This window comes from Bos indicus, chromosome 6, assembly GCF_029378745.1.
Source record: "Bos indicus isolate NIAB-ARS_2022 breed Sahiwal x Tharparkar chromosome 6, NIAB-ARS_B.indTharparkar_mat_pri_1.0, whole genome shotgun sequence".
NCBI classification, from domain to species: domain Eukaryota; kingdom Metazoa; phylum Chordata; class Mammalia; order Artiodactyla; family Bovidae; genus Bos; species Bos indicus.
The window spans coordinates 36,738,582-36,764,314 of record NC_091765.1 but is presented as its reverse complement, the minus strand read 5'-3'; the positions used below and the strand labels follow the sequence as shown (position 1 = coordinate 36,764,314).

General features: G+C 41.7%; 1 protein-coding gene across 13 annotated transcripts in view; it reads right to left on the bottom strand.

Annotated features, from left to right (window-relative positions):
* Positions 1-563: 563 nt before the first annotated feature.
* Positions 564-25,733, bottom strand: part of FAM13A (family with sequence similarity 13 member A) — a 337,331-nt gene continuing 312,161 nt past the window's right edge. For 12 of the 13 annotated variants that reach the window (XM_070790892.1, XM_070790889.1, XM_070790888.1 and 9 more), the window contains 7 exons: positions 24,980-25,200; positions 24,246-24,329; positions 15,307-15,402; positions 13,880-13,963; positions 8,104-8,300; positions 7,491-7,592; positions 564-5,134 (listed from right to left, as the gene is read on the bottom strand). In XM_070790892.1, the coding sequence (XP_070646993.1) occupies positions 5,008-5,134; positions 7,491-7,592; positions 8,104-8,300; positions 13,880-13,963; positions 15,307-15,402; positions 24,246-24,329; positions 24,980-25,200 (911 nt within the window). In that variant the 3' untranslated portion in view covers positions 564-5,007. The remainder of the gene's footprint in view (positions 5,135-7,490; positions 7,593-8,103; positions 8,301-13,879; positions 13,964-15,306; positions 15,403-24,245; positions 24,330-24,979; positions 25,201-25,733) is intronic. The other variant, XM_070790891.1, reaches the window with a different exon arrangement.

Below are 25,733 nucleotides of genomic sequence, written 5' to 3'. Positions count from 1 at the left end.
CAGTACTGTGACAAGGTCCTTACGCCAAGCCTTAATTAAAAAAAAAAAAATTCAGGTTTAGTATGTTTTGAATGTGTACTTGAGTCACTTAGAGCGTCTATAACACGTGCAGCCTAAGGATACCTGCAGGCCTAACCTCCACCGACCGCCAGCTACTCACCTCACACAACTGCAATATGCCTTTTCTCCCATGTCACCGTTTCCTGCCTCTTTGGCTTCAGAGTAGTGAATGGCTCCTGTATTTACCTGTGATGGCCTCCTAGACTTTGGAGATATACTTACATGATTTTTTTTAAGTGCCTTTCTTTCTGCATCCCTTCAGCCCCCCTCCCGTGGATTTGAAAGGCAGTTGAGCAGAGCACAAGCCCATTTTCCTCCTGACCATCATGGCATGGCTCGCTTGTGCCCAGTTTGCTTCACCTTCTGGTGCCTCCCATGGAGACAGAACAACGAATCTTAATCTTCAGTGGGCTTCTGAGGCGCTCAAGGGAGCAGCTTGATTCCTTTCTGAAGGGAAAGGTCACACCCCACAGGACGGTTCGCTGTCAAAAAATTCGGAACTCTCACAATTAAAAATATTTTATTTATGTTTATACAAAATACAGTCATGTACTTTAAAAATGTACATAACATCTTTTCATTCAGTTTACATTTTAAAAAAGGAACAACGGTAATTTCAAAGACTTTCTGCTTACATGTCATGTAAACATTGTTCTGGGCCCATGTTATTTACTAAAATTGTATCCACTCGTGGAGATTTTCATGATCATATAGATGCTTTCAGACTGAGAGTCAGATCTGCCAAACTGATTTCTTGAGCTGCGCATGTGATCAGATTGGCTGGATTCCAGGCCAAATGAGATCCTCTAGAGACATAAGTGCAGTTTCATAGCAATATGAAGTTGTAGATGTACACATTTCATTTTGATACATATCTGTGTGGACCTGTTAATTGACCCCGGCGTATCCACATACTTCTGTTATGAAGGATCATGGGGGAGGAGCATATATGCCCCCAAGGGCAGTGACCTCTACTCAGGAAAGTCACTAATGCCCCAGTGCAGTGGCTGACATGTAGAACACCCATCTTTGGGGCTTGCCGAGTCAGCCACCCTGTGAAGAAGTGCCAGGATGCACAAGTTCAGTACCTACAGATTTGAAAATATGTTTAGCCTATGTTTTGACAAAAGGTACTCTTCAGTAGAATTTGAGGATCATGTGGGGAAAAAAATATAAAGGAAGGGAATTAATCAAAGGAAAAGAAAGCACATTCTGGTTTCTGCTAAACCCATGGGTTTCTGAGGAAACTACTTCAGCGTTTTAGTCTAGTTTTGTCCCAACCTATTGGTTTAACCAAATGGATATTATGAAAGAATATCACAGAGGTGTTGGTCTTGGTGCAGAAACCACCTCTCTTCTCAAAAGAAAAATCCTCGGGAAGCAATATTCAGGAATACTTGTCTTGAGATCAAAGCCAATTTAGACTACAATCAGATTTTCACAAAGCAGTTAAGCATTTATGGCATTCAGCTATAAATATACCACCAAAGATAATAAAGTATAAATGCTTAAAAAATATACCCTTAGGAGAGATGGTATCTTCATAATCAGGTTAAGAGCTCTTAAAAAATTAATCAACGAACTTTAAATTTGGATCTTTCTTGTAAACCTATGATCAGTTCAGGAAGGAGGGTCCAATTATGCCTACTGAGAACTAGGCAGCTCCTGAAAGAATAAACTTAATTGGCACTACAGCTGCCCTTCAATTCTGATAATAGACCTTAATAGTCACTTTAAGAGGAATTCTAAGCTCAACCACATTAATAGATGCCCAGCCCTCAGGGCTCCAAGGTGGCTGGCCACAGTCCATGTTTATGATACAAACACAGCCCTGAAGCATTTGTCCTGGGCTAGAAATGCCACACCTGGGAGCAGGCACACCCTGCCTCAGACTCTTCTGCCACACGTAAGTGTTGCGTCAGGATGAGACAAAACACAAATCACACTGATATTACAAACAGAGGCACTGCTCATCCCTGCCTTGCCACTGAATAATAATCATTGGACTTCAAACGGGCAACCAAAGCAAAGAAATCTAATTATTAGCTCACAATGAATTACAGCTAACAAGTTAAAAAAAAAAAAATTCTCCAGTTTGAAATGTGATTTGGTCTTTCCGAGAAATTTGACCTGAATCAGAGATTAGTGAGCTGGTGCAGACTTTCTTGTACTGGCATGAAACAAATTCTGCCTGTTGTGAAACACTTCACAGCAGGCCATTATCCTAAGCCTTGCACATACCTGTCAAAAAGTAAGATCAACCTCAATGCTTCAAAGACGAAATGCAGTGATGATACCATAGCCCATATAAACATCTGTTTCAAGGTTTACGCGAGACTAAAACAATAAAAGCAAATGCTTGGAAAATTATAAGTCTCTGCTATCTCTAATTCTTATAATCGTACTATTAAGTTTATTCATGCTTTATTTTTACTTATCCTTGTTATTAAATAACCCTTGACATTTATTTTGTTGGCATGTGTTAGTAAATACACATATGCATTCCCGAGAGAGCAAAGGAAAAACTGTGGTCCAGTGTACTCTGTATGAAGCCAATTAAGACACTGCCTCTAGGGCCTTGAGACTCTAGGCTGCAGAAATGGTTGCTGTGGAAACAAATTTGCCCCAGCACTTCTGGCAGAGCCAGAACCTACTGACTAACGTGTCTTCAGCTAGAATCTAGTGAAAACAGGACTCCCCTCCCGTAATTTGGGCACCGTTCTAGGAAGCGTATTATAAACTACAAAGGAAAAGACGACATTGCATACGCGATTTATTTTACTATAACTTGGTGTATACTTTTATTCAATCATACAAATTTCAAAGGGGATTCCTGACTAAATCTTTTACTTATTTACCTTTGGCAGAAACAACAGATTGCAAAACATTTCGTAACTTCTCATTTATATAGCCTTCTCTCTTTGAAAGTGTTGTAGCATATTAGTATTTTCAAAACAATACTTAGACAGATGTGCTTTGAAAGTTAACTGGTAATGATGTGATTTATATTATAGCTTATTTGAGAGAGTAATTACTTAAAAAGGACAAACTAGACATGTATTTCTTTAAAAAATACAATTTTTGGTCATGTGAATGATTCATGTTCAGATTTCAAAAATAGAAAACATCCTAAAGTGCGTCATTTCATTTATAATATAACTCCTTGAAACTACAGCAATCTGCAGTGTAAACAGTAGAGCAGAGAATACCAAACGAACTACATTGTAGGATTACGTACCGTCTTTAAGTGTGTGGATTAAACCAGGGTGCTTTCAACAAACAGCTCGTGCTTCTAGAAGATGAAAGAGCAAACTTAAAGCTATTTCCCCCTACTCCTAACTTGAACAATTTTTAACCAACAGAGAGCCACTACCTCAAAATGGAAAATGCTGCTACAAACCTGATCTGACCAGTTTCTCAAGAACCCACTTTGGAAAGTGACAAACTGATCAGGAAGACTTTTCTCCGTTATTATTATTAAAGAAAACAGAATGGTACCCTTTGCTGTCTTGTTCACCCTGCACTATTATCTTCAAAAGGCAGAGCTGCAGAAACACCTTCTCTTGGCAACCAGTGGCTGGTGGGCAGATACTGTGCTCAGCCTCCCAGAGCACAGAGGTGGGCTAGGGTATACAGGCAGAACCAGAACTCATTTTCTTTAGTGCAGACACAGAAGGTCAAAAAGTACTAACCAATCACCAGATAACATCAGCACACTGAGGTGATGGATGATTTGCTGTCTTAAATTCCCTGGTCCCTCCAAAATGTCTAATACAGATAGCTCTGCAACACCATCTTTGAAGAAACTATCATTGTAACTGGCCACACACCATTATTTTCTCTTTATACAGGATCTTCAAAACAGTGTGATTTAGGTTCTGCCTTGAGCTGTGCTCTGAGGGCTACACTTATCCTTCAGTTAGAGAAGACTTTTAGTGCAGGTTTACTTAAAAAAAAAAATTAAACTCTGGTAAGTACACAGAAGGCTTAAAATACAGGCTCTTTCTCTCTCATGATCCTCTACACTTAACCTAGGAATTAAGCAAGACCCTTTTGTCTAGCTAGAGCCAAAACCAAACCAAATAGACCAGTGGCCTTCCCCTTGCTTAAGTGTTCGATCATAAATTCTGAAGCTGATAAGTGTAGTCAACCTTCAGGAAAAAATTCTCTTCACTGCTGCCTAACTGAAACACCAGCACGGATATTAGCTACTTCTCTATCCCATCTGTCCTCTGCTGATGGTCCAGCCCTAGTCAGGGATCAGTTCTCTGTCATCTGAGGACATCTCGAAGAAACACAACATCAGATAGAGGGCTGCACTGCTCTCCCAGGCAGGTGCAGCTTCCATCTACCCGAGAGTTGAAGGAGAAGCAATTCACACAAGTGGGGAAAGGCGTGGCTCCGTGGAAAGGTCACAAGAATGGCCGAGGCAGCAAACAGGGCTCCGATGCAGGCTCCCACTGGATGGGATCCACAGAGAACACGAATGTGCGCAGCAAGTTCGCTCTCCAGAGTGAAGTCCTGAGCTTGTTATTGTCACAGTTAGACAGAGGATGCTGTTGCTCAGTTATCCCAGAAGAACAGTGTACATCCTCTGTAGACGAGTGTGTCTTCATGTAGTGATTCACCGCTGCCAGTGTCAGCAAGCTTCCACTGCAGCGTATGTGTGTGTCTGTGTGCACACAGGTATGCAGAGATCTTGATATTCCCTTGCAAAATTTTGGCATGGGGGTAGGTGGCCTCCTTCCACCTAGATGGTTTCCAAGGCAGGCAATGGAAACGGGCTGACCCCCAGGGCCTGCAGGCAGGAGGGCGCAGGTCCAGCTCCAAGGCTGCCTTCCAGTTTCTGCCCAGCTGCTACTTACCAGGAGAGGTGGGGGGGAGGGGAGGGAGGGGGGACATTCCCCTGCATTCCCCCCACCCCCTTGCTCGGATGGGGCTGACTCCTCACATGGACTTGGAATCAGTGTCTCTCTTGCTGATGAGCACCTCCAAGAGCCTCAGTTTTGCCTTAATGTGCTTATACTCGTTGTATTCTTCAGCCATTGGAGTGCGGTCTTCCTTCTGGACATTTCTAATGGAAACAAAGAGAAAAGGGGCTAATGATCAGGCAGTGTCTCTCCTAGAGGATACTGTTCATTGGGTGAGTTATCATCATGTGGAAATTTGCAGTTTATCGCCCCACAGAATCAGCGTTGCCAAGCATCATTGGTATCAAGACTGGAGCTGTGTTTAGACAAGCAGTGAAAGACAGTGTCCGCAAATGGCACCATGCAACTGAGTTTTAGAGTTACTCCAGCATCTTGAAGAAAGACAGGATGGACTAAGAAATGTAGAAACTCTCTCTGTTATGGCTACATGTAAATTCACACCAAGAGTCTCCATATACTGAAAGCCTTTATTTATACTTAATGCTTTCTCATTTTTATATACTTCACCTAATGAACCACTCAATTTCTAATTAGCAATTGGTATACTCAATTTACAGGGTTTAAAAAAATAGTTAATACTCCTACTTATTATAAAAATCAGCCTTGGAATTCAGCAATTGGATCAGAGAACACTAATAAGCCTTTAAAATTTACTGAGTAATTTTCTATGTATACGTTTATATGCACAAGGACTATAATTGAGAGCTGATTACAGGGTGCGCGCTGTGCTCATGAATCTGGATCTAATATTAATACAACCCGCAGGAGGACCTGAAGAAGCGCTGCTGTTCCCACATCCTCAGCCACTGTGGTGCTGCTCTGCTTCTCATCTCACTTGGAAATGTACACGTCAAACATTCAAACACCAGGCTTCCTTTCCTTCTTATTCAAGAGCAAAAAATGGGAAACGGGGATAGCTTGGGGTTCATTTAATTTTGCTCAGTGAACTGATTTTATTTCTGTTCTGCCTGCTCAAGGAAGGATCCTGTATGACTCCAAGAAGAGGGCAGGGAAGGGAAGGGGGTGTGTGACCCCAACCCCAGACGTGCCCTTTGAGAGGCTTCATTCGTGTCAGATATGAATCACACCCTGAAATCTGAAGTCCCTGACGGTTCTAAACTTGTATGATAGTTATTGATTCCCATCAATTCTATTTTCTTAAAACATGTGCAAGTTACATAATTATAGGATGTCTGTGCATAACACGATTATAAATATATGGGAAAAAATAAAACAGACAAACCAAAAATACGCTTGGAAAGAAGACTGGAATGAAACAAATCAAAATGTTAATCCTTTGGTTTGTCTTTGGTGTTAGAATATTATTTTGGGACTTTCCCAATGGCTCATTGGTAAAGAATTTGCCTGCAATGCGACAGGAGACACAGGAGACATAGGTTTGATCCCTGGGTTGGGACGATCCCCTGGAGAAGAAAATGGCAACCCACTCCAGTATTCCTGACTGGGAAATCCCATAGACAGAGAGGAGCTGCAAAGAGTGAAATTGCAAAAAATGACTGAGCAATATGGCATGCATGCATGCATTATTATTTTGAATATTATTTATTTTATCTACGTTTTTAAAAATATCCTACAATTCACGGAAAAAGAAAAGCAGATATTTAGGTATAAAAATTCATTGAAAAGTCATTATAGGACAGATCCAAGTCAGAAATCCTAAAATAAATTTATACAATAATGAAAATCAACAGAAATATACTAAATTTTAAATGTTAATTTTTATGGTATTTTTATTTTCCAATTCTTTTGAGAATTATGAAAGGGGACTTAAAGAGAAACTGTATTTATACTGTTTAAATAATTTGGATTAAAATAAAACATTTTAAAATGATAAACTCAGCTCCAGTGTAAGAGAAGGAAACCTATTCTCTGTTCTACCCTGTCTTCTGCTGTGACCTGAGTAGCACATTCTGCGTGTGGTCACTTGCAAACACAGAAGACTATTCCGCAGCATAAGGCTCTATGACGACGATAACATTATGTCTTAAAACTCACTGGTACCCTATCAATCAGGCCGCCTTCCTGCTTCTGGTGTATTTCTCATGACTTGACAACTTTGCTTTTAAAATGAGCTTAAAAACCAGCAAGATCTAGAGTACCCCTTTTCCTTATTCCTCCTTCAAGTTTATTAAGGTTAAAAAAACAACACCAGAAATCAAAACCAGTGCTGTTCACTAGAAACTTAGCTTTACGCTGCTCCTCTTAGATTAGAATTTGATGTGACAGGTTAGTTTTAGAAACATCAGCTGAATCTGTATCAGTCTTGGATGTTCGCCAAGGAGCATTTCCTCCTGAAGGACCACACACACCTCACCATCTCACAGTAAACCTCGAAGGAGCCCTGGGCACACAGCCAAGGGCCAGGATACAGGATGCAGGGAGGGTGGCTCTCAGGTGGGAGGCTTTGCACAGATGTGACAGAGAAAAAAGAGGGCTGCATGTGAGGAGGAGGAGGGGAAGAAAGATACATGCGCTGACCTTCCATTCTGTCTGAAAAAATTGTCTTCAAAATCACGAAGTTTCTTTCGAATCCTTTTCTTTTCTTCTCTCATTTCCTGAAGGTGTTCCAAGAGTTCTGGTCTAAGAGGGGCAGAAAAAGTTCAAGAAAATTGAGTTAAATCTGAATTGTTAAGAAATATTGTGATTGTGCAACGAGATAGGGGTTGTAGAGAATGGGAAAAGCATATAAATGCAGGAACTGTCGAGGGAGCAGAAATGGAGGCCAAAGCTTCTGCTACTTGTAAATTCTTCAAGCATGTGAAATCCCAGGGCACTCTGTTATGTTTTGCTTTGGAAGAAAGAAATGTCATCTGTACTCAGTGTATTAAATGGCGAGCTGTGACACACAGAGACAGGTCCCTTACAAGAGGCCTTCCCCTTGTTTAAGCAAGATCTCACATGCTCCCTCAGACAACATGGGATGAAGCTTCTAAAAACACTGAGCCAGGAGTTAAAACAAACTCTGTTTTATCCATAGAGATACATCCTAGGCAAGTCATTTGTGTTTTGCCATTAAGTACAAAGGGTAAAACAGTATTTCAGAAAATTATTTTCATCATGACATTCTAATAACACCACCAAAGCAACATACATGGAAGCAGCATGGAGATTTGAAAGTCCGGTGTCCTGGCTGCATTTTGACGGTATTTTATCATCCATTGGGGAAATAAAACCATCAGCGTCATCTTCAAATTGGTCCAGAAAGCAACGCGCGCTGAAATCAGTTTTCAGGGTGACCATGAAGTCTGGCTTCGTGTAGTTATCGTCTTCTGAACCCTCCTCTTCTTCCTGGAGATACACAGCAACCCTAATAAAAATCTGGTTACTTTTTTAGGCCCTCTTTCATTACTAGTATCATCTCATAGTCATTTAATTATCCAGACCCCATACAGTTTCTTCTACATATCTATGTTTAGCAACACGTATGCACATGATGGATATGTTATTGAATATCTATATACACACAGAAATTAAGACAAACACTAAACACAGCTTCTCAATAGGGGGGAAAAACTATCAAAAATTAGTATACAGTACAATTAACAGTTGTCAAGGCCGAGGGTAGGAAGGAAAAAAATCATCAGAATTTATACCCAAAAGCAAACGAAGCAAATGAATCTAAAAATTCTCAGCATTGTGACAATACATAATAAAATTCACCACCAGAAATCCGTGCTTTAAAGATTTCACTACTTATGTGTCTCAGAATTATTTTTATTAAGCTATGAAGAATTTCAGAGATTCAACAATGCATCCTTTCTATATAAAAGGTGAGGTTATGAAGTATTTGTGGTTGCTTGATAAAATTTTAGGAAACTTTTGAGAAGATCAAAATATTTATCTTTCCATTACTGGACTCATGAAACATTTCTTTTTCAAAGAATTTCTAAGGGCCACAGCTGTATTTTTTAGCATCCAAGACTCTAAGAAAATTGTGATATTCTCTACCTTGATAAAAATGTGGTTAGAAAAATAATGAGGTCAAACGACAATATGTTGGTGTCAATTTGAAGCTACGTGAATCTAAGAAATGATGTCAGAGTCTGAAAGAAAGCTCTTAAAGGAAATAATTCACTGTCAAAATGTACAGTCAGACCAGAAAAGAGTATCTTAAGAAATTAAAAAATTGGTTAGGCATTCAGCTACATGAACAACAGGGTCACAACATCAGTTGTTAGGTAAACCGAGTGGCTTCAGGAGGAGCCACTGCTCATGGCAAAGTACACGATTCAAACTGTGTGTGCTGATTCTCTTATCACAGAGTTTGGTACGTTTATGGTGGTGCCTCTGAAATCATGTGAACGAATAAACAAACAGGCAAAAGAAAAGGACTATCACACAGCTACAATGAAACTACTGTTATGAAGACACGAAGGTAAAGTTGGAAAAAACTAGGTGGCCTTCCTAGATTCTTTCTGCTGTCACTTCGGATCTTCAGTCTCTTTTCTTGATCCATGGAAGTAAGAGCTTCATTATTAGTTTCTCAAAATGAAAATCGTTTTAAAATTTAAAGGGTAAAAGTGGCTTTTCCATCAACAGTCGAGAAGTTTCTCTTTTTTTGTAAGGAAGTGGCAGGTCCCATCTGCATTGTTTTACAACAGTTGAGACAATCGCGCGGGGCACCTGGCCCGTGGGCAGCGCCACCGGCCTCTTCCCTCCCTTCCCTGGTTGGGGGGAACCCGGTGGGGTCTGGGATCTTTCACTGCTGTCGCCGAACTTGGCCAATGTCTGCCTGTATTAGGTGTTCGATAAATGCCTGTTATTTCAGTAATTCAGCTTTAAATGAGAAATACAAATTTCTATTAAGAGTATATTAGGGAATTCCTTGGCAGTCCAGTGGTTAAGATTTTACCTTCCAATGCAGAGGGTGCGGGTTTGATCCCTGGTCAGGGAGTGAAGGTCCCACACCCCTTGTGGCCAAGAAACCAAAACATACTTAAAAAAAAAAAAACAAAAAAAAAAACAGAAACAATATTGTAACAAATAAAAACTTTAAAAATGGTCCACATTAAAAAAAAGTCTTTTAAACAAAGAGTATACAAAAGCCCGTGTGTGTGTGTGTGTGTGTGTGTGTGTGTGTGTGTGTGTGTGTGTGTGTGTGTGTTATGTGCGTTAGTCGCTCAGTCGTGTCTGACTCTTTGCGACCCTACAGACTGTAGCCCACCAGGCTTCTCTGTCCATGGGATTCTCCAGGCACAAATACTGGAGTGGATTGACATTCCCTTCTCCAGAGGAACTTCCCAACCCAGGGATCTAACCCTGGTTGGCACTGCCCGAGACAGATAAGAAATGAAGTCAGGGGTCCAAGCTTTACCAATCAGATCCCAAGGTCTTGAGAGAACTCAACAAACGGAAACTACACCCTGCACAGAAGGGAGAATCAACGTTTTCGGAGACAAAGCTACACAAAGCTGTTCTCAGTAAGCTGTGGAAAACACAGGACAAAAGAAACAGCAAAACACATCTTCAGATTATGACCATCAGGTTGCTGTGGATACTGAGTAGATTCTAGAAGGTATCAACATCTAGATAACACATGAGCAACTGAAAAACAATCAGTGCTCAACAGTGACTAACACTGGTTTCTTGAACACAAATCAGAAAAGCTAGCCATTTTCCCTTTTTTGATAGGATTGGCAGGATATCTGGATTTCAGTAAAGAATGAGGGACAATGACTGTGAAAGGAAAGCTGACTGTGAACATTTATGCAGAGTGTCGCTGCAATGTTGACGTAAATCTGCAGGGAAGCCTCGAGCCAGGAGGCTGTACTTGACCCAGCCTTTTCAGTATTTGTCAACCACTTGGATATGGCACCAAATATAGTCACTAAATGTGTAGATGACACAGTGGGTAAGTGTGTTAGAATATAAAACCTGCTGCTGCTGCTAAATTGCTTCAGTCGTGTCCGACTCTGTGCGACCCCATAGACTGCAGCCCACCAGGCTCCACCGACCCTGGGATTCTCCAGGCAAGAACACTGGAGTGGGTTGCCATTTCCTTCTCCAATGCATGAAGGTGAAGAGTGAAAGTGAAGTCGTTCAGTCGTGTCCGACTCTTTGCGGCCTCATGGACTGTAGCCTGCCAGGCTCCTCTGTCCATGGGATTTCCCAGGAGAGAATACTGGAGTGGGTTGCCATTTCCTTCTCCAATATAAAACCTAGACGTAATCTATTTCATAGGTCTGGGATAGAAGAATGAAAAGTAAGAAATTGGAAAACTTCAAGGTCCTATAATTAGATTACAAAATAAAAAATCTGGACACATGGACACTAAGTAATCCTTGGAAAAGGAGATGGGACCACAGGCCATGGCTTTCAACTGGGAGCAGGTTTGCCCCCTCTGGGACCTTTGGCAAAGTCTGGAGGCATTGCTGGTTGTTATACTGGAGTGGGGGAGGCCAGATCCCCCACAACCGTGAGTTATCTGGGACAAATGTTTATAGTACTGAGGTTGAGACACCCTGCCCTAGAAAGACTAAGATGAACTCATGCATGCTGACAGTCACGTAGGCATAGACCTGGAGAACTGAAGAGCCTTAGTCATCTAGATCGAGGTCAGGGTTAGTCCTTGGTCCACTGTCCTGCTAACCCACTGGAATAATACTCAGTTCTGGGTATCAGTTTTTAAGAGGGATACAGATAGACTGGTGTGTGTGTGTAGAGAGCAGAGCTATAGGACTGGGAAGGTCTGGAGCCCAGGTCACACGAGAAAGAGGAAGAACCTGGAGGAAGAGTGTTCACAGGGTGTTGCTGGGAGTGAGCAGGGCCAGTGGCTACAAATATGGACGTGCTCTCGGGAAGAAGCTGTAAGCTTAGTCCACACTGCTCTGGAGGTCAAACTAAGCCCCTAAGCAGAAAGTCACACAATAATAATGATTTTCATTAATTATGACATTTTATAGTTATTAAACGTATACACTCTAAAATTACACATTGTATAATTACTATATTGTTTTTGAGCATTTAAAAAAATGGTAGTTATAAAAACTACTTAGTTTTTAGCTATTTTACACACAGCTGGTGTCTTCCCATAAACATTTAAAACCAGGGACAGTTTTCAAACAGTTTAGATAAATCTTCTCTGCACATACAAACACCAAATCCTAAAATGCATCAGAACTGCTGAGAATTAATACAATCCAAATTCATGCTGATAAACATGGCCAACTGGGACAAAATGAACTGAAGGACAACACGATTTTCAAGAACAATGTAATCATTTCACAATTATCGGAAATTGTGACCATCATGAGGGCCAGTAGAAGAGCCATGGCCAAAACATAGTTGTGAAAAAAATCAACCGAGCTCAGGGACAAGATTTGGAAGGACATCCTCTTTTAAAAAGAGCTTAATTCATTTATCCACCATTTGTTTCATGAGGTAATTATTAAGTGTCATATTTTGGATGTGTTAAAGAACACATTTTTATCTAGGAACAGTTTAGCTCAAGCTTCTAAGAGAAATATGCTGGTTTTCATACACACAGTCACCCCCATTTCCTCAATTATGGTGATTTAATTCTTGTGTGAAACGATCAGCTAGACAAAATTTGTCTTATTTCATTAACATCAAGTCTTATTGTGAGAAAATGGCTCTAATTTTGAAGATACAATGGAGCAAATCTGCCTAAATTTCACATTTACAGAATTTTTTATAAACAAGTTCTGTTGAAGAGAATATGGATAGGGAGCACAATCATTGTCTAACACCTTAAAGTGAGGGCTATGAGGTAGTTAAGCTCCCTGAGAGGTAAAAAAGAACAGAGTAAAGAGAAGGGACGGCTTTGTAGCTTCTGGCTCCCTACCTCAAATACAGCGGAAGAACCAGGCAAGAAAATGGAGTGGTTCTTATGGGAACAAGGCCCCCACATTTTGAAATAATTATTTCTAAGTTCATTAAATAAATGACACCCCAGGATTGAGGCTGCCACAGAAATATGACAAAAGTGAAACTCGTAAAACTCACTTCTCCTTGGAGTTTTACTCCCCCTTCTGACTTACCTGCTAAAAAAACAATCACTGATTTTTAAAAAAATCTTTGTCTTTTCATCTCTAGAGCCCTGTGTATGGCAGTCAGTGTGTTCAATTGTCTAGAAACAAAAATACGAAAGAGGTTGATTCTAGTCCGGGCCAGTTAGGTCTCTACAACTCTCTGGACACAGAGGGTACCCCCATTCGAGCAAAAAGTAGCCACTGAGGACAAGGTTTATGTGCATACAATCTTTGATTACTGCTGGGGAAAAGATCAGAGAGTATGTTCTAGTCGACTGCTTGTCACAAGCCTATATTCACAGATCAAGAACAGATTATGAAATTAGCACCAAGGGCGAAATGTGCCAGGGGGAAGGCAAGAGGAAGGAGGAGAGTGGGTAAAACTATACCCGCAAATCTGTCAAAGAAAAGTAAGTTTTTTGTCTATAAAATCATTATTTTTTATCACATGCTACATATATTGCCTCTGTTAATTTTGTTTTTTTCTATAAACTCAGTAAATGAGATTTTTTTTTTAAAAAGAAAGTTATCCAATAGTTATTTTGACAAAATTTCAGAGTACAGAAAATCCATTCCTCCAAGGGGAAACAAAACGAAAAACATTGTAAAACAAGACAGATCCCCACAAGCAAAGTAAAAAGCAAACAAACAGCAACGTACAAAACAGTGAGGGAATGAAATGAAACGAAGGAGATCAGCTGGCCTAAAACATAAAGAGGACTGTTTGAAGTTGGTTAGAAGCAGCTACTGAGTTTTAGGGGAGGTTGCAGGAAGCCGTCACCAGGGGGCGCAATCACAGCGCCTTTCCGTCCCCGGGAGGGACGTGGGGGACACTGGGGCAGGTGTAGCACGCGGTTAGCAGCTGGAGGTCTTCACCTTTATCTCCTTGAAGAAGGAAGCAGTTTCGCCCTCGATAATTGGCTGCAGCAAAGGGCTTCTCCGCTTGCTGGAGGGGGAACCCTGCGACAGGTGTTAATAGGCAGGTTACATGGCAGAAAACCAGAAACAAACCAAAGTTCTCGTCCAACTGGCTGCTTTACTGCAGAGCCTGCCCGCCCACCCCACCAACCACAGAGGCCACACAGGAGCAAGGATGGCATGCAAGTATGTTAACCAAACACACAGAAAAATTCCTGCCTCCTCCCTCTTTCCTCCTGGTGACCATAACTTCCAGAACAACAAATAACAATGCACGCTCATCAAGTGATGCAAAAGGTTACAGACACAGGCTGTATATTCACCCTATTTCAGGCTACTAAGGGCTCCTGACTGGAGAATGAAAAGGGTTCCTTAAATTTAATCCTTTTGTTGGTTAGTTTACTGATATATTCTGCAGGAAATTTCTAGAAAGGTAGCTTTCTTCAAACACACCTGACTGAAGACCCTGAACCCTCCTCTGTTTGTCTGAACAAATACACTATTATAAGACATATAAGGACCACATCTTGGGCCTGGAAATAAACAAGAAGATATAAAGCAGGAATAGAAGAGCAGCAGCTAAAAAGAATATGCATTTCAGCAACAACATAAAAGCGAGGCCGTGTCTGCTGGCTAGAAAGTCTAAAGGCCAACAGAGGAAGCCCCCAGGGTCCCAGGAGATGAGCGCACTGAAACCAAGGCAGAGGTCCCCCACGAGCTGGAAAGGGCACGACCACTACCCCCGCAGCTGGGCTGGCATGAGGGATGGGGCAAGCTGGCCAGTGCCCGAAAGGCTTTTTCCCAGAACTGAGGGCCAGTCACTGCTCCTTACTCTTCACAAAATCCCAATTCAGAGGCCAAAAGCAGCGAAGTCCAAGGATGGTGGCCCTCCCTTTTCTTTACCTCACTCTTTCCTACATCTCCAAAAAGAAGCAGTTCCCTCTCTTGAGTTCCTTACAGGATTTCTCCCCGGGTATGACTCCAGCAGGGCGGATCTCCGTCTTGGAGGCAGAGCGAAGAACACTAACCGAGGCCCCCACGACCAGAGAGGCACTCTGTGTGGAGTGGCCCCTGGGCGAAGCACACCATTTCCCGGATGCTCTGTCTCTAAGGGAAGTACGGGGACGCTGACCCAGCACATGTCAGACAGAAGCATACGGCCAAAGCTTGTGCACCCAAGAGGGGAACAAACTGTCAGCTTCAGATTCGCTCATTTTTGGCAAATGTCACCTCAGAAGTCTTTGATAAATTTTTCATCCCTCAAGTTTAGGGGCCACTGATATTAATGGCAGGTTCAACTACGAAAGACTGTTATTTCGTGAGAAGGCAAGTTAGTGCCCTAATAATATAGCCCGGAAGTCAACCACTGGGCGTGGAGTACTCACAATGATGGGGATGGTGCTGGCTCGGGATAGGATCTGTTTGACCAGGCGGTACCTGTCATACAGCGGCTTCATAACCTGACGCTCATTCTTGCTCACCTGAAAGGCAAGAACAGGATTGCTGAGAGACCTACTCCTGTTGGCTATGCTGACCGAGCATGCTGTGGACTGAGAGAAAGAACAGGCGATTCAACTGAAGACTCCCCACTCTTGTAAAACTTATTTAAACTGATAACCATCAGTCAATGAAAATTTAAAATATCTACTTTGGTTGCAAATCACTTGAAATCACTCCCTCAGAAGTATTACTTTTCCTCAAAACTGTGATTCTTATTAATTATTAGTTTTCTATTTAAAATTCTGGAAGGTTCAGAGTTTCAGATGATTCACTATTTTCTAGGTCCTGGGAAGAAGAAAACATGTATTAATATTTCTATTATACTACTTACCTTGCAGTTCTGTGATCATTTTTTAAAAATGTCTCTCTTCCCTATGGAACTGTGTTGTGTTTTTAGGGACAAACGCAAGCAAACAGGCTTTCAAGGAATATATGCTGATAGAATACGTGGATTCACTCATCTCTGTGTCCCTAAAATCTGGCTCAGGGTCCAAAAATGTTTAAAGGACAGACTCTAATAGACAGTGAGGAGAAATCAAGCCCGGCTCCCTGGCATAGTATTTGAAGCCCCATCACCTCCTCCCCATTAGAACTCAAGCTCCGGAAGGAAACTAGGGAGTGTCACGCCTCCTTGTCTAGCTCCCTTTGTCCTGGAGTGGCCTCCTCTCTGCTCTTCGATTTGGTAAATTCCACATCAAGAGCCACCTCCCTCCCTGTGCAGCCTTCTTCTGACACGCCCCATTCTGGGAGCCCTGCTCATTCTTTCCTTTGAGTCACCTAATACAGCCTTGTGTATCTTATAATTCACATATGCTTTGCTATGGACAGAATGTTTATGTTCAACTCACCTCCCCGCATGCCCCCACTCCCAATTCATAAGTTGAAAATGAATCCCCAATGTGATGGTTTTTGGAAGTGAGGTCTTCAGGGAGTGATTAGGTCATGAAGATGGTGCCCTCATGAACAGGATTAGTGCCCTTATTAAAGAGACCACAGAGAGCTCCCTCATCCCTTCTGCCATGAGAGGACAGCGAACAGATGGCTGGCTGTGAACTGGGAATGGGAATGGGCTGGCCCTCACCAGACACCAGCGCCTTAATCTTGGACTTCCAGCCCCCAGAACTGTAAACTGTTCTGGTAACTATTTCAGTGCCTGACATGATAAAAATATCCCATAAATGTCTGCAAGATGAGTGAAAGAATATTTCAAATATAGACAGGTATGCCAAATTCGTAAGTATGCATTTGTTTACTAAAATGGAGTAAGAGATGACGTATTTTTGTTTCAAGTTTGCTGTTGTTCTTCTGCATTTTATTTCCATTGTACACATAAGGCAAGGCTTACAGATATGAGGAAGGGCAACAGTATTAGCTCTGACCATCTCTCTTATGGGCCTTCAACTTTGAAGACAAGTCTGGATAATGCATGAACTGATCACACTTTGCTACCTGTTTTTTATTTGCCTTTCTCAAAGTGATCAACAATAAGAGAACCCTGGATAAATCTCACAAGCCAAGATAGGATACTGCCAATCTTGTGGTATTTATTTACTGTCATCTTGTGGCTTCATTTTCTGCCATAAACAATAATAATAACTTATTTCTATCTTTTTCTGTTACCAAAATATCAAGAGGTGGCATTTTCTTGCTTTTACTATCTGTCATAGTAAAAGGAGTTTTACATTTGGTATTTCATAAAGTATGACTGTTTGAAAGGACCACAAGAACTATTTCATACAAAAAAAAAAAAAGAGTGACGATCAAACCACAGGTATTACGAGAACATACCTACCAAAATGGCTAATGTGAAAGACAGTGTCCAGTGTCAGAAATAATGCTGGGCAACTGGAATTCTCTCTCAGTACTGGCAAGGCTGAAACACTTTGGAAAACTATTTGGCAGTATCTCCTAAACTAAACACATGACTCATCAATTCTGTCCTTAAGTACACACCAAACAAACCCGGATTAAAGTTTACCAAAAGACACATATAAGAATGTTCAGAGCAGCACTATTTATAGCACCACCAAACTGGAAACCATCCACATGCCCAACAATGGTAGAATGAGTAAGTATTTTAAGTTTCCAAAACTGAATACTACACAGCCATGAAAATGAACGAATACAGCTATATGCAGCATTAATCTCACAAAAATAAAGCCAAGCAAAACAAGCCAGACACCTAAGAATATACACTGTAAGGTCCTAGTTATATAAAGTTCAAAAATAAGTAAATCAAATCTCTAAGGTTAGAAGTCAAGTTTTTGTTGGTGGGGTGGAAGGTCATGGTATTGACTAGAAGGGGACATGATAAGGGCTTTCAGAGGGTTGGCCATTTTTAATTTCTTGATCAGGATGTTGATTACATGGATTTGTCTACCTTGTGAAAATTACCAAGATATATAATTAAAATTTAGGCTCTTTTCTGTACTTATACTTCAAGAAGTTGAACAATAGCCACAAATAAGTGTGAGGAATAGAAATAAATGACTTGGATAATCTCACATGTAAAATGACAAAATTTAGGAGTGGAACACATGAAATAATTTTTTTTAATACAAGAAGTACCCACTAAATGTACTGCATATGAAATTAAGGTACATCCTAATTGTCAACATATGACATGTGGTGAAATATTACTGTGTAAGATAAATAACAGATATTTAGTGACCAAAAGCCATATGAAAAATAAAAATAATAAGGAGCCAGCATTTCCTCACTGAGGAATAGCATCCTATTACTGTATCTGACTCTAGAACAACATGGGTTTAAACTGCATGGGTCCACTTATATGCAGATTTTTTCAACAGTAAATACTGCATTACTACACAATCTGCCACATGGTTGCACCCATGGATTCAGAATGTTGGATATGGCAAAACCGTGGAGACAGAGGGCTGGCTCTGAGTTAGACTCAGATTGTCAACTATGCTGAGCGTTGAACAATTCCCAACTCCTGCATTATTTCAAGGGTCAACTGCAGTTGCTTCACAGAAACATTTTTGGATTGTGAAAGGAGACTTTGGAAGGAGACTTACTGCTAAAATTAGCCCGATATGGAAAATTCGACAGAATCAATTTTCTAATTCTTTGTTCGAAAACTAAATTTTCTAGTTAGAGTAGATGAAGAGGATTGCTGGCTTACATTAATATTTGGCTTTGGTGCTGCTTAGTCACTCAGGTGTGTCTGACTATTTGTGACCCCACGGACTGTAACCCGCCAGGCTCCTCTGTCCATGGGATTCTTCAGGAAAGACTACTGAAGTGGGTTGCCATGACCTCCTCTAGGGGATCTTCCCGATGCAGGGATCGAACCTACACCTCTTGTATCTCCTGCATTGGCAGGCAGCCTTTTTACCACTAGTACTACTTGGGAAGCCCATATTTGGCTTATAACACTGATATTTAGATTTTCTATGAATTGCTCCTTTTAAAAATTAATGACCCTCAGAACTCTGCTCAATATTATGTGGCAGCCTGGATGGGAGGGGAGTTTGGTGAGAACCGATACATGTAAATGTAAATGCAGAGCGGAGCCCCTTTGCGGTCCACCTGAAGCTATCACAACATCGTCAACTGGCTATACTCCAACATAACAGTTAAAAAAGGAATGATGTTTAGAACTGATCACCTGTGAGAGGTCGGATAAAATCCAGCTGTTGACTACGAAGAGTCAAAACTCACCATGATACCGTCAGCCAGTGTTGGCATTTGATAGATCTATCTAAACACCAACAAATCAATGATCTTTAGGTCTGGAAAGAATACCACTTGATTTACACTAGAATTATTTTCACGATAAATGCCGTAAGCCAAAGGTATGGTGATACTGAAGCTCAATACAACTTTTACCCATTATCAAGCCAAGTCTCATGTAATTATCGGTGCTGGAGTTGGGAGTGGAGCCAAAACCTAACCAACAGTTAAGAGAAACAAAGCAGCACCTTGGCTGAACTGTCAAAAAGGGGTGCTGACATTAAGTGGACCATGGGAAAACTGCTCAGAAGTGGACATCTCTTATTCTCCAGTCATCAGCTGCTCAGGGATTCCACTAAAACCAGTAACAGGCCTTAGAAGGAGCCAGTAAAGTTCTCAGAGCCTCAGTTTCTTGATAGGCAAAGTGTAGAATTCAGATTAGAAAATCTTCACGATCCGTAATTGTTTGAAAATGCCCTTAGGCCAAGCATACAGTATACCGTTTTTTCAATGTAATTTCACTCTTCCTGCTTCAAGTCATTATTTAGTTTTTCATTTAAGGGGCACTTCTGAATGGCTTTCAATGTGTAGAAATAGGGTTAAGACTAAAATGTATTTTTGTACACAAATCATGACAACATAAAAATCTAGGTATGTAGATCTAATGGATTTGAAAGCAGCACCTTCCACTAAATCTTTGTTTTCTGATGCAAAGAAATCTTCATCTACTGCTCTCTTACTATTCTGATTAGTTGCTATATAAGTCTCAGATAATACATCAAAGTACAATGGGAACACCCGCCAATATTATCCATGTTTAAGTAAGGGCAAGTCTCAGACAGAAATCACAAAAGCCTGATTAAAGTGAAGTTGCTCAGTCGTGTCTGACTCTTTTCGATCCCATGGACTGTAGCCTACCAGGCTTCTCTGTCCAGGGGATTTTCCAGGCAATAGTACTGGAGTAGATTGCCATTTCCTTCTCCAGGGGATCTTCCCCACCCAGGGATCGAACCCAGGCCTCCCGCATTGTAGACAGACGCTTTACCATCTGAGCCACCACCTGATTAGGTGAACATATTTATGTTTTGTGATGGTGTTCCACTCAGCCTCATATAAAGCTTCTCTACAGAAATACTGATTTGGTTGCTGTTAGCTGAAGGGTATAACAAAGGTGAAAGATAAAAAGAATGAAGTTTCTAACTTGAAGAAAGAAATAACATTAGGACCACGGAATATTAGAAGAGTCTTACTTTCTAATATGATAAAGCGAAACACTGGAGGGCTCTCAGGAATGATCTGCCCAAGGCAACGGAGCTGGTTCAAGAACCCAGGTGGACTGACTCCCAGTCCAGTTTTCTATACATTAACAAATAAGCAAGACACGAAGGAGGACCTTAACATAGTAACCACAAGACATAACAAAGATGTCATAGGATAGCATTTTCCCCTAACAGAGTTTGGCCAAGATTATCTTAAGATAAAGAATTGCCATCTTAAGATACAGATGACATCTTAAGACAAAGAATCTTGTTTTCATCTTGAGATAAAAATTCTGCCTCCAAGCTGAGAGTTCTGCCCATATTGAGTTCACAGAGATTTCTTGTTCTGAGCAGCAGCAAGAAATTACAGTAGTCAGGAAACTACACTGCCCCAGAATCTCCTCAGTAAAACAAAAAATATTCTGAATGTGTGTGGAGGTGGTACCTATGAGTCATAAGACTACCAGTGGGAGAAGGTAAAGGAGATGGATTTTTATACCTGCTGCATTTTTGTCCCATTGAGTCAGAAAACGGTGACTGTCCCTCCTTTATTATCAGGCAACAACAGTGGGCTGACTGGGAAAAGATCAGACCTGCCCAGCCAACAGATAAACAAATGATACCTTTTATATGTGGCTTTAGAATCTGTGCTTAAATTTGAACATGATATGCTTAGTGTCTGCTTAGTTCCCCAGTTTCTAAAAGACAAGACTGAAATACACCAATGAGAACCCAGAAGCTCTGTGGACCCACCCACGCTCTCCCCTCTACACCATCATCTGGGTCTGCACAAGGGGTCATGGGGGGCTGCAGCCATGTACTGTACTTCTGGGACGTGGTCTTCTGATGAGAGCCCTACATGTTGAAAGGGACACATTTTAATAATAATTCACAGGGAATTACGTGCTGGTGTGTAGACGACTATGTTCTTGCTTTTCATACGCTGTGGGTGTCCCGTTAAAGCAAACCACCTTGTTAAACAATGTACAGAGGCAGCAGATAACTATTTTGGCCGGTGATTTTGACTGTTGGTGCTCTTTCATATCAGAATCTGCAGACTCAGCAAAAAACCACCAGGCTCTAAGCACCTGCTAAAACCTAAAAAGCGAAGGTTTGGAATGACAGTATAGCTCTGGGAGTACTTGTATTTTTCTTTTAAGAAGAGTGTTGCCCAAATGTTATTTGTGAGTTCAGGGTCCAGGGTAACACAACAGATGTTAAGAATGAAAAGTTCACTCTCTGGTTTTTGGATTGGCAAGATATCAAGTGAATTCTATTCTCCTGAGGAGGCTGGAGTATCAGGTTCCAGAGGGAGGCAGAGAGCCTGACCTGGGACCAGGAATAAATGACACTCAAACTTCCTGGAGCATGTGTCCCTTGACCTGTGAGATGCTAGAATCCAGGTCCAGAAATGTTCTTCCTTCCTCTGCAAGAATGATGAAAGAAAGGGCCAAGGATTAATTGTTCAAATTCATATTGGTAAGAGCTAAAGCATGTATATTTCCTGATTAAATTATTTAATAAGAAGTAGACAGCAGAGGGCAGAACCTATAACTGTACCAGAAGAGACACCTGTCATTTATGGAGGAGTCCCACCTAACTCCCCACAAAGCCACTCTGCCCTGCTTCTTCAGTCAGTGCCAGACAGCCTGCAGGTATATGTGTGTGTGTAATGTCACTTAGTCTCCATGACAACCTACTGTAACAGACATCTATTATGCAGACCAATCACTGAGGCTCAGGGAGTTACCTAAGCGGCCTAGAGACACAGAGCCCGTCTCAGCAGAGCTGGGTTTGAATCTAGGGCTTCCCAGGCGGCACATGGTAAAGAATCAGCCTTCCAGTGCAGGACATGCAAGAGAGTCGGGTTCAATCCCTGGGTCAGGAAGATCCCCTGGAGGAAGGCATGGCAACCCACTACAGTATTCTTGCCTGGAAAATTCCATGGACAGAGGAGCCTGGCGGGCTATAGTCCATGAGGTTGCAAAGATTCCGACACGTCTGAGCGGCTCAACACACGCTGTGAGCCTAGTGCCTGCTGACTGCCACGGTCCAGGCAGGAGGAGAGACTGTGCTCAACTTGGAGCAACAAGTACCACAGCACACAGCCCCCTGCTGCGGCAGCAGGGTGAAGACTAGAACACAGCTGACAGACTTTAAAGGAGTCTATCACTGTCATACCCTGAATCCATATAATGAAAAGAAGGAAGACACACAAGCCCCACCTCCTTCACGGAGGCCTGCCTGGGGGCTGTGAGGAGATGGACACCGAGAGGCACTGAGTCTTTAGTGGAGAAGGGGATTAGTTCTATCTCCGCAAGTTCTGAATATCCCGGAAGAGAAGGACGAAGTTTCACAACACATCTGAGCTCCAGAGCATTTACTGTTTGGTTCAGTGCCTTTAAAAAGAGTCCAGAACAACAGTTGGCTTGAAACATGACCATTATCCCAGAGTGCCAGTATTTTTCCATTGTAGGGACAGGCCAGCAAAATCAATCATCAACTCCAGCTTTTTTTTTTTTTTTTTAATTTAAACCTAATAAATTCAGAATCAAAATACCAGGCAGGCTCATTAGACAGATAACTGGCCACATGTTCTGCATCAGGTAGATGCTGAGGTCCAGGTTTACCGTTAGGTAAAAAAAAAACAAAAAACAAAAAACTCAGAACCCCTGCTCTCACAGGTCTTGTAGTCTAGTGCTCTATTCTCTAAATTTCTTCACCTAAAAGAGCATATTTGTGATGCAAAGACTCTCTCCATTGCATAGCTGTGACTGAGACTGGAAAAGAGGTCCACGCATTTTGGTGATATAAAAGTCCATCTGTGAATATAAACTTCCTGCTTCTTTACACCTGCTTTTAAGAACTTGTGTTGTTGGGTTCTTGACAACATTCTTAACAGAAGGTTACTAAGAGTCACTGACAAGGAGATCAGATTACAAGCTCCCTTAGGAATAGAGTGGAGGCCTGTTGAACTACTGTCTCCCCAAGGACTAACAGCATCCAGGGGATAAATGTGCTTGCTGAATAACAAATTGCCTCAAATGCTTCTAAAGCCACATTTTAGATTCCTCTCGGTTTTAGTTCTGCATGGCGGCTGAAACTTCTCAGCAGACACGGGTTGCAAACTGCACTGAAGAGAAACTGAATTTTAGGGCAGATCACTTGAGCTTAGCACCTTCCTTTTATGGCTAAGAATGCTTAGAGCTGGTGATGACAGCTTACAGGGGCAGACATGTTTCTTCACTCTAGGCTTCTGTGTAGCAATTCATACCCCCCTCCACTATCTTCTACTGGAAGCAGGACACTAGAGGCTACATTTTACTTGCAAACTGATATTTCTTTGGAACTTAATTAAATTTAGCACTTACTAGATAGTGGAACTCTTATCAAGGGTTTAGGCTTCAAAAAACTTAGTTCTGGTGAAAATGTATAGTAAGCTAAGTATCTGGACACCTCAACTGCAAAATACTGAACACAGAAGATCCACTTCAAAGCCTGGTAATTTACCCCAGTCAGAAAATTCAGTACTGATGAATCTATTTGCAGGGCAGGAACAGAGATGCAGACGTAGAGAATGAACTTGTGGACCCAACTGGGGAAGGAGAAGGTGAGATGAACGGAGAGAACAGCACTGACACGTATGGCTAGTGGGGAGCTGCTCTATAACACAGGGAGCTCGGCCTGATGTTCTGTGACGACCTAGACGGGGGTGAAGAGCGGGGAGGTGGAAGGAAGGCTCAAGAGACAGGGGATACATATGTACAGATAGCTGATTCATGTTGTACGCTAACACAACATTGTGAAGCAATTATACTCCAATAAAAAAATAACTTAAAAAAAAAAGAAAATTCAGTGCATTCACATACCGGCCGTCCATGAATGCTTTCATAATATAACAGAGCTTTCTGTAGGGCCACTTTCTCATTAGCAATCTGGTCTTTGGTCATATCCTGTATAAACACATGGACAGAGAAATGAGAGCAGGGAAAACATTTGTGAACATCGCAACTGCTTTATTTAGTTAAACAAGTTTCCCAAAGTAAGGTTAAAAAGAATGTTTACCCAACAGCTCTCCCTAGCTTCATCCAAAGCTAGGAATTAGCTGTTCCTGATGTGCAGCTAGGAACACAGCACAGCAGAATCATCACCTATGAGTACTCCTTTCTCCCACGTGGTGGCAAAGGCATGCTGGACTCAGGTCAGCAAGGCTGCGAGGTGCACGGGGCTTAGCCTAATGGCTCCGGCGATGAATACAGTTACAGGATACACATTCCCAAAGGCTTGTCTCTAATCCTCCTACCTCAGAGAGTCACCAAACTATCTCTTAACTGAAACAACTCCATCCTGCAACCTGTACAACAGGATTTCCTGCTCTCTATTTGCAGTCCAAACCAAAGGACCTATAGTTAAAAAGCACTCTGAGCTGGTTTCATCTGCTTCTTTGGAGTCTCAATGTGTGGAAGGGGAGGGTGAGGGAGATATAAAGAGGTGGTACTCATCACCCTCCCTACTGGGACCCCGGGGCATGCCCTGCCACCCTACCACAGTGACTGGAATGGTTTGGGATTAGCAGTTTCTCGGGCTCATCACAGAATCACACCTTAATGTCTTCCGGACGGCTGGTCTCTGCCCGCTTCTCCTGGAGCTTCCTCTGGATGGATTCCAGAGTGGCCTCCACGCTAGGCTTTATGGCTTTATCCACCAGCTCTTGCTTTTTCTCATCTTCTTTTTCAAGTTGGGAGCCGAAACTCTTGGGGAGTGTGTTGCTTCGCTGCCGCATTCTGGGGGGTAGGTCCTCCTCTGATATCTTCAGTTTGGACTCTAAGAGAAAAGATTTGGGCGTGGAGATGTATGGGAATTGACGTCTGCTGAACCCAGATTGTTTTTCTTGCTGTTAACAAGTGCTTAGTCCTGTCTTCTTTTCCCCCCAGAAAGCATCTAATTATATTATTAGCTGAAATCCCTGGGTTATTATTTCTTAAACTTAAGAAAATGATAATGTTTTCCTGTATTATCTGGCATGGTTTCCTAACCCTAATTCCTGAGAAAGTTTTAGTTCTTTAACATCCATGCTTTAGCTGCACCAGCCTGTGGGCTGTTCTCAGAACGAGGCCGATGTCTTCCCATACCGAATCCCATAGCGTTTACAGGTATTTGCAGGTCTAGAACCCAAATGTTGGCCAACCTTTTCCATATGATGTATATATCTCACTTTGGAATTATTTTCACTTTGTATTCTATTCCTTTGTTTATATGATTCTGTGTCCTACAAGACAGCAAGCTCTGGGAGGGACAGGGACCAAATTCTTTTCATAAGCTATTTCATAATCCACACCTTGGATTAAATAGGTTCT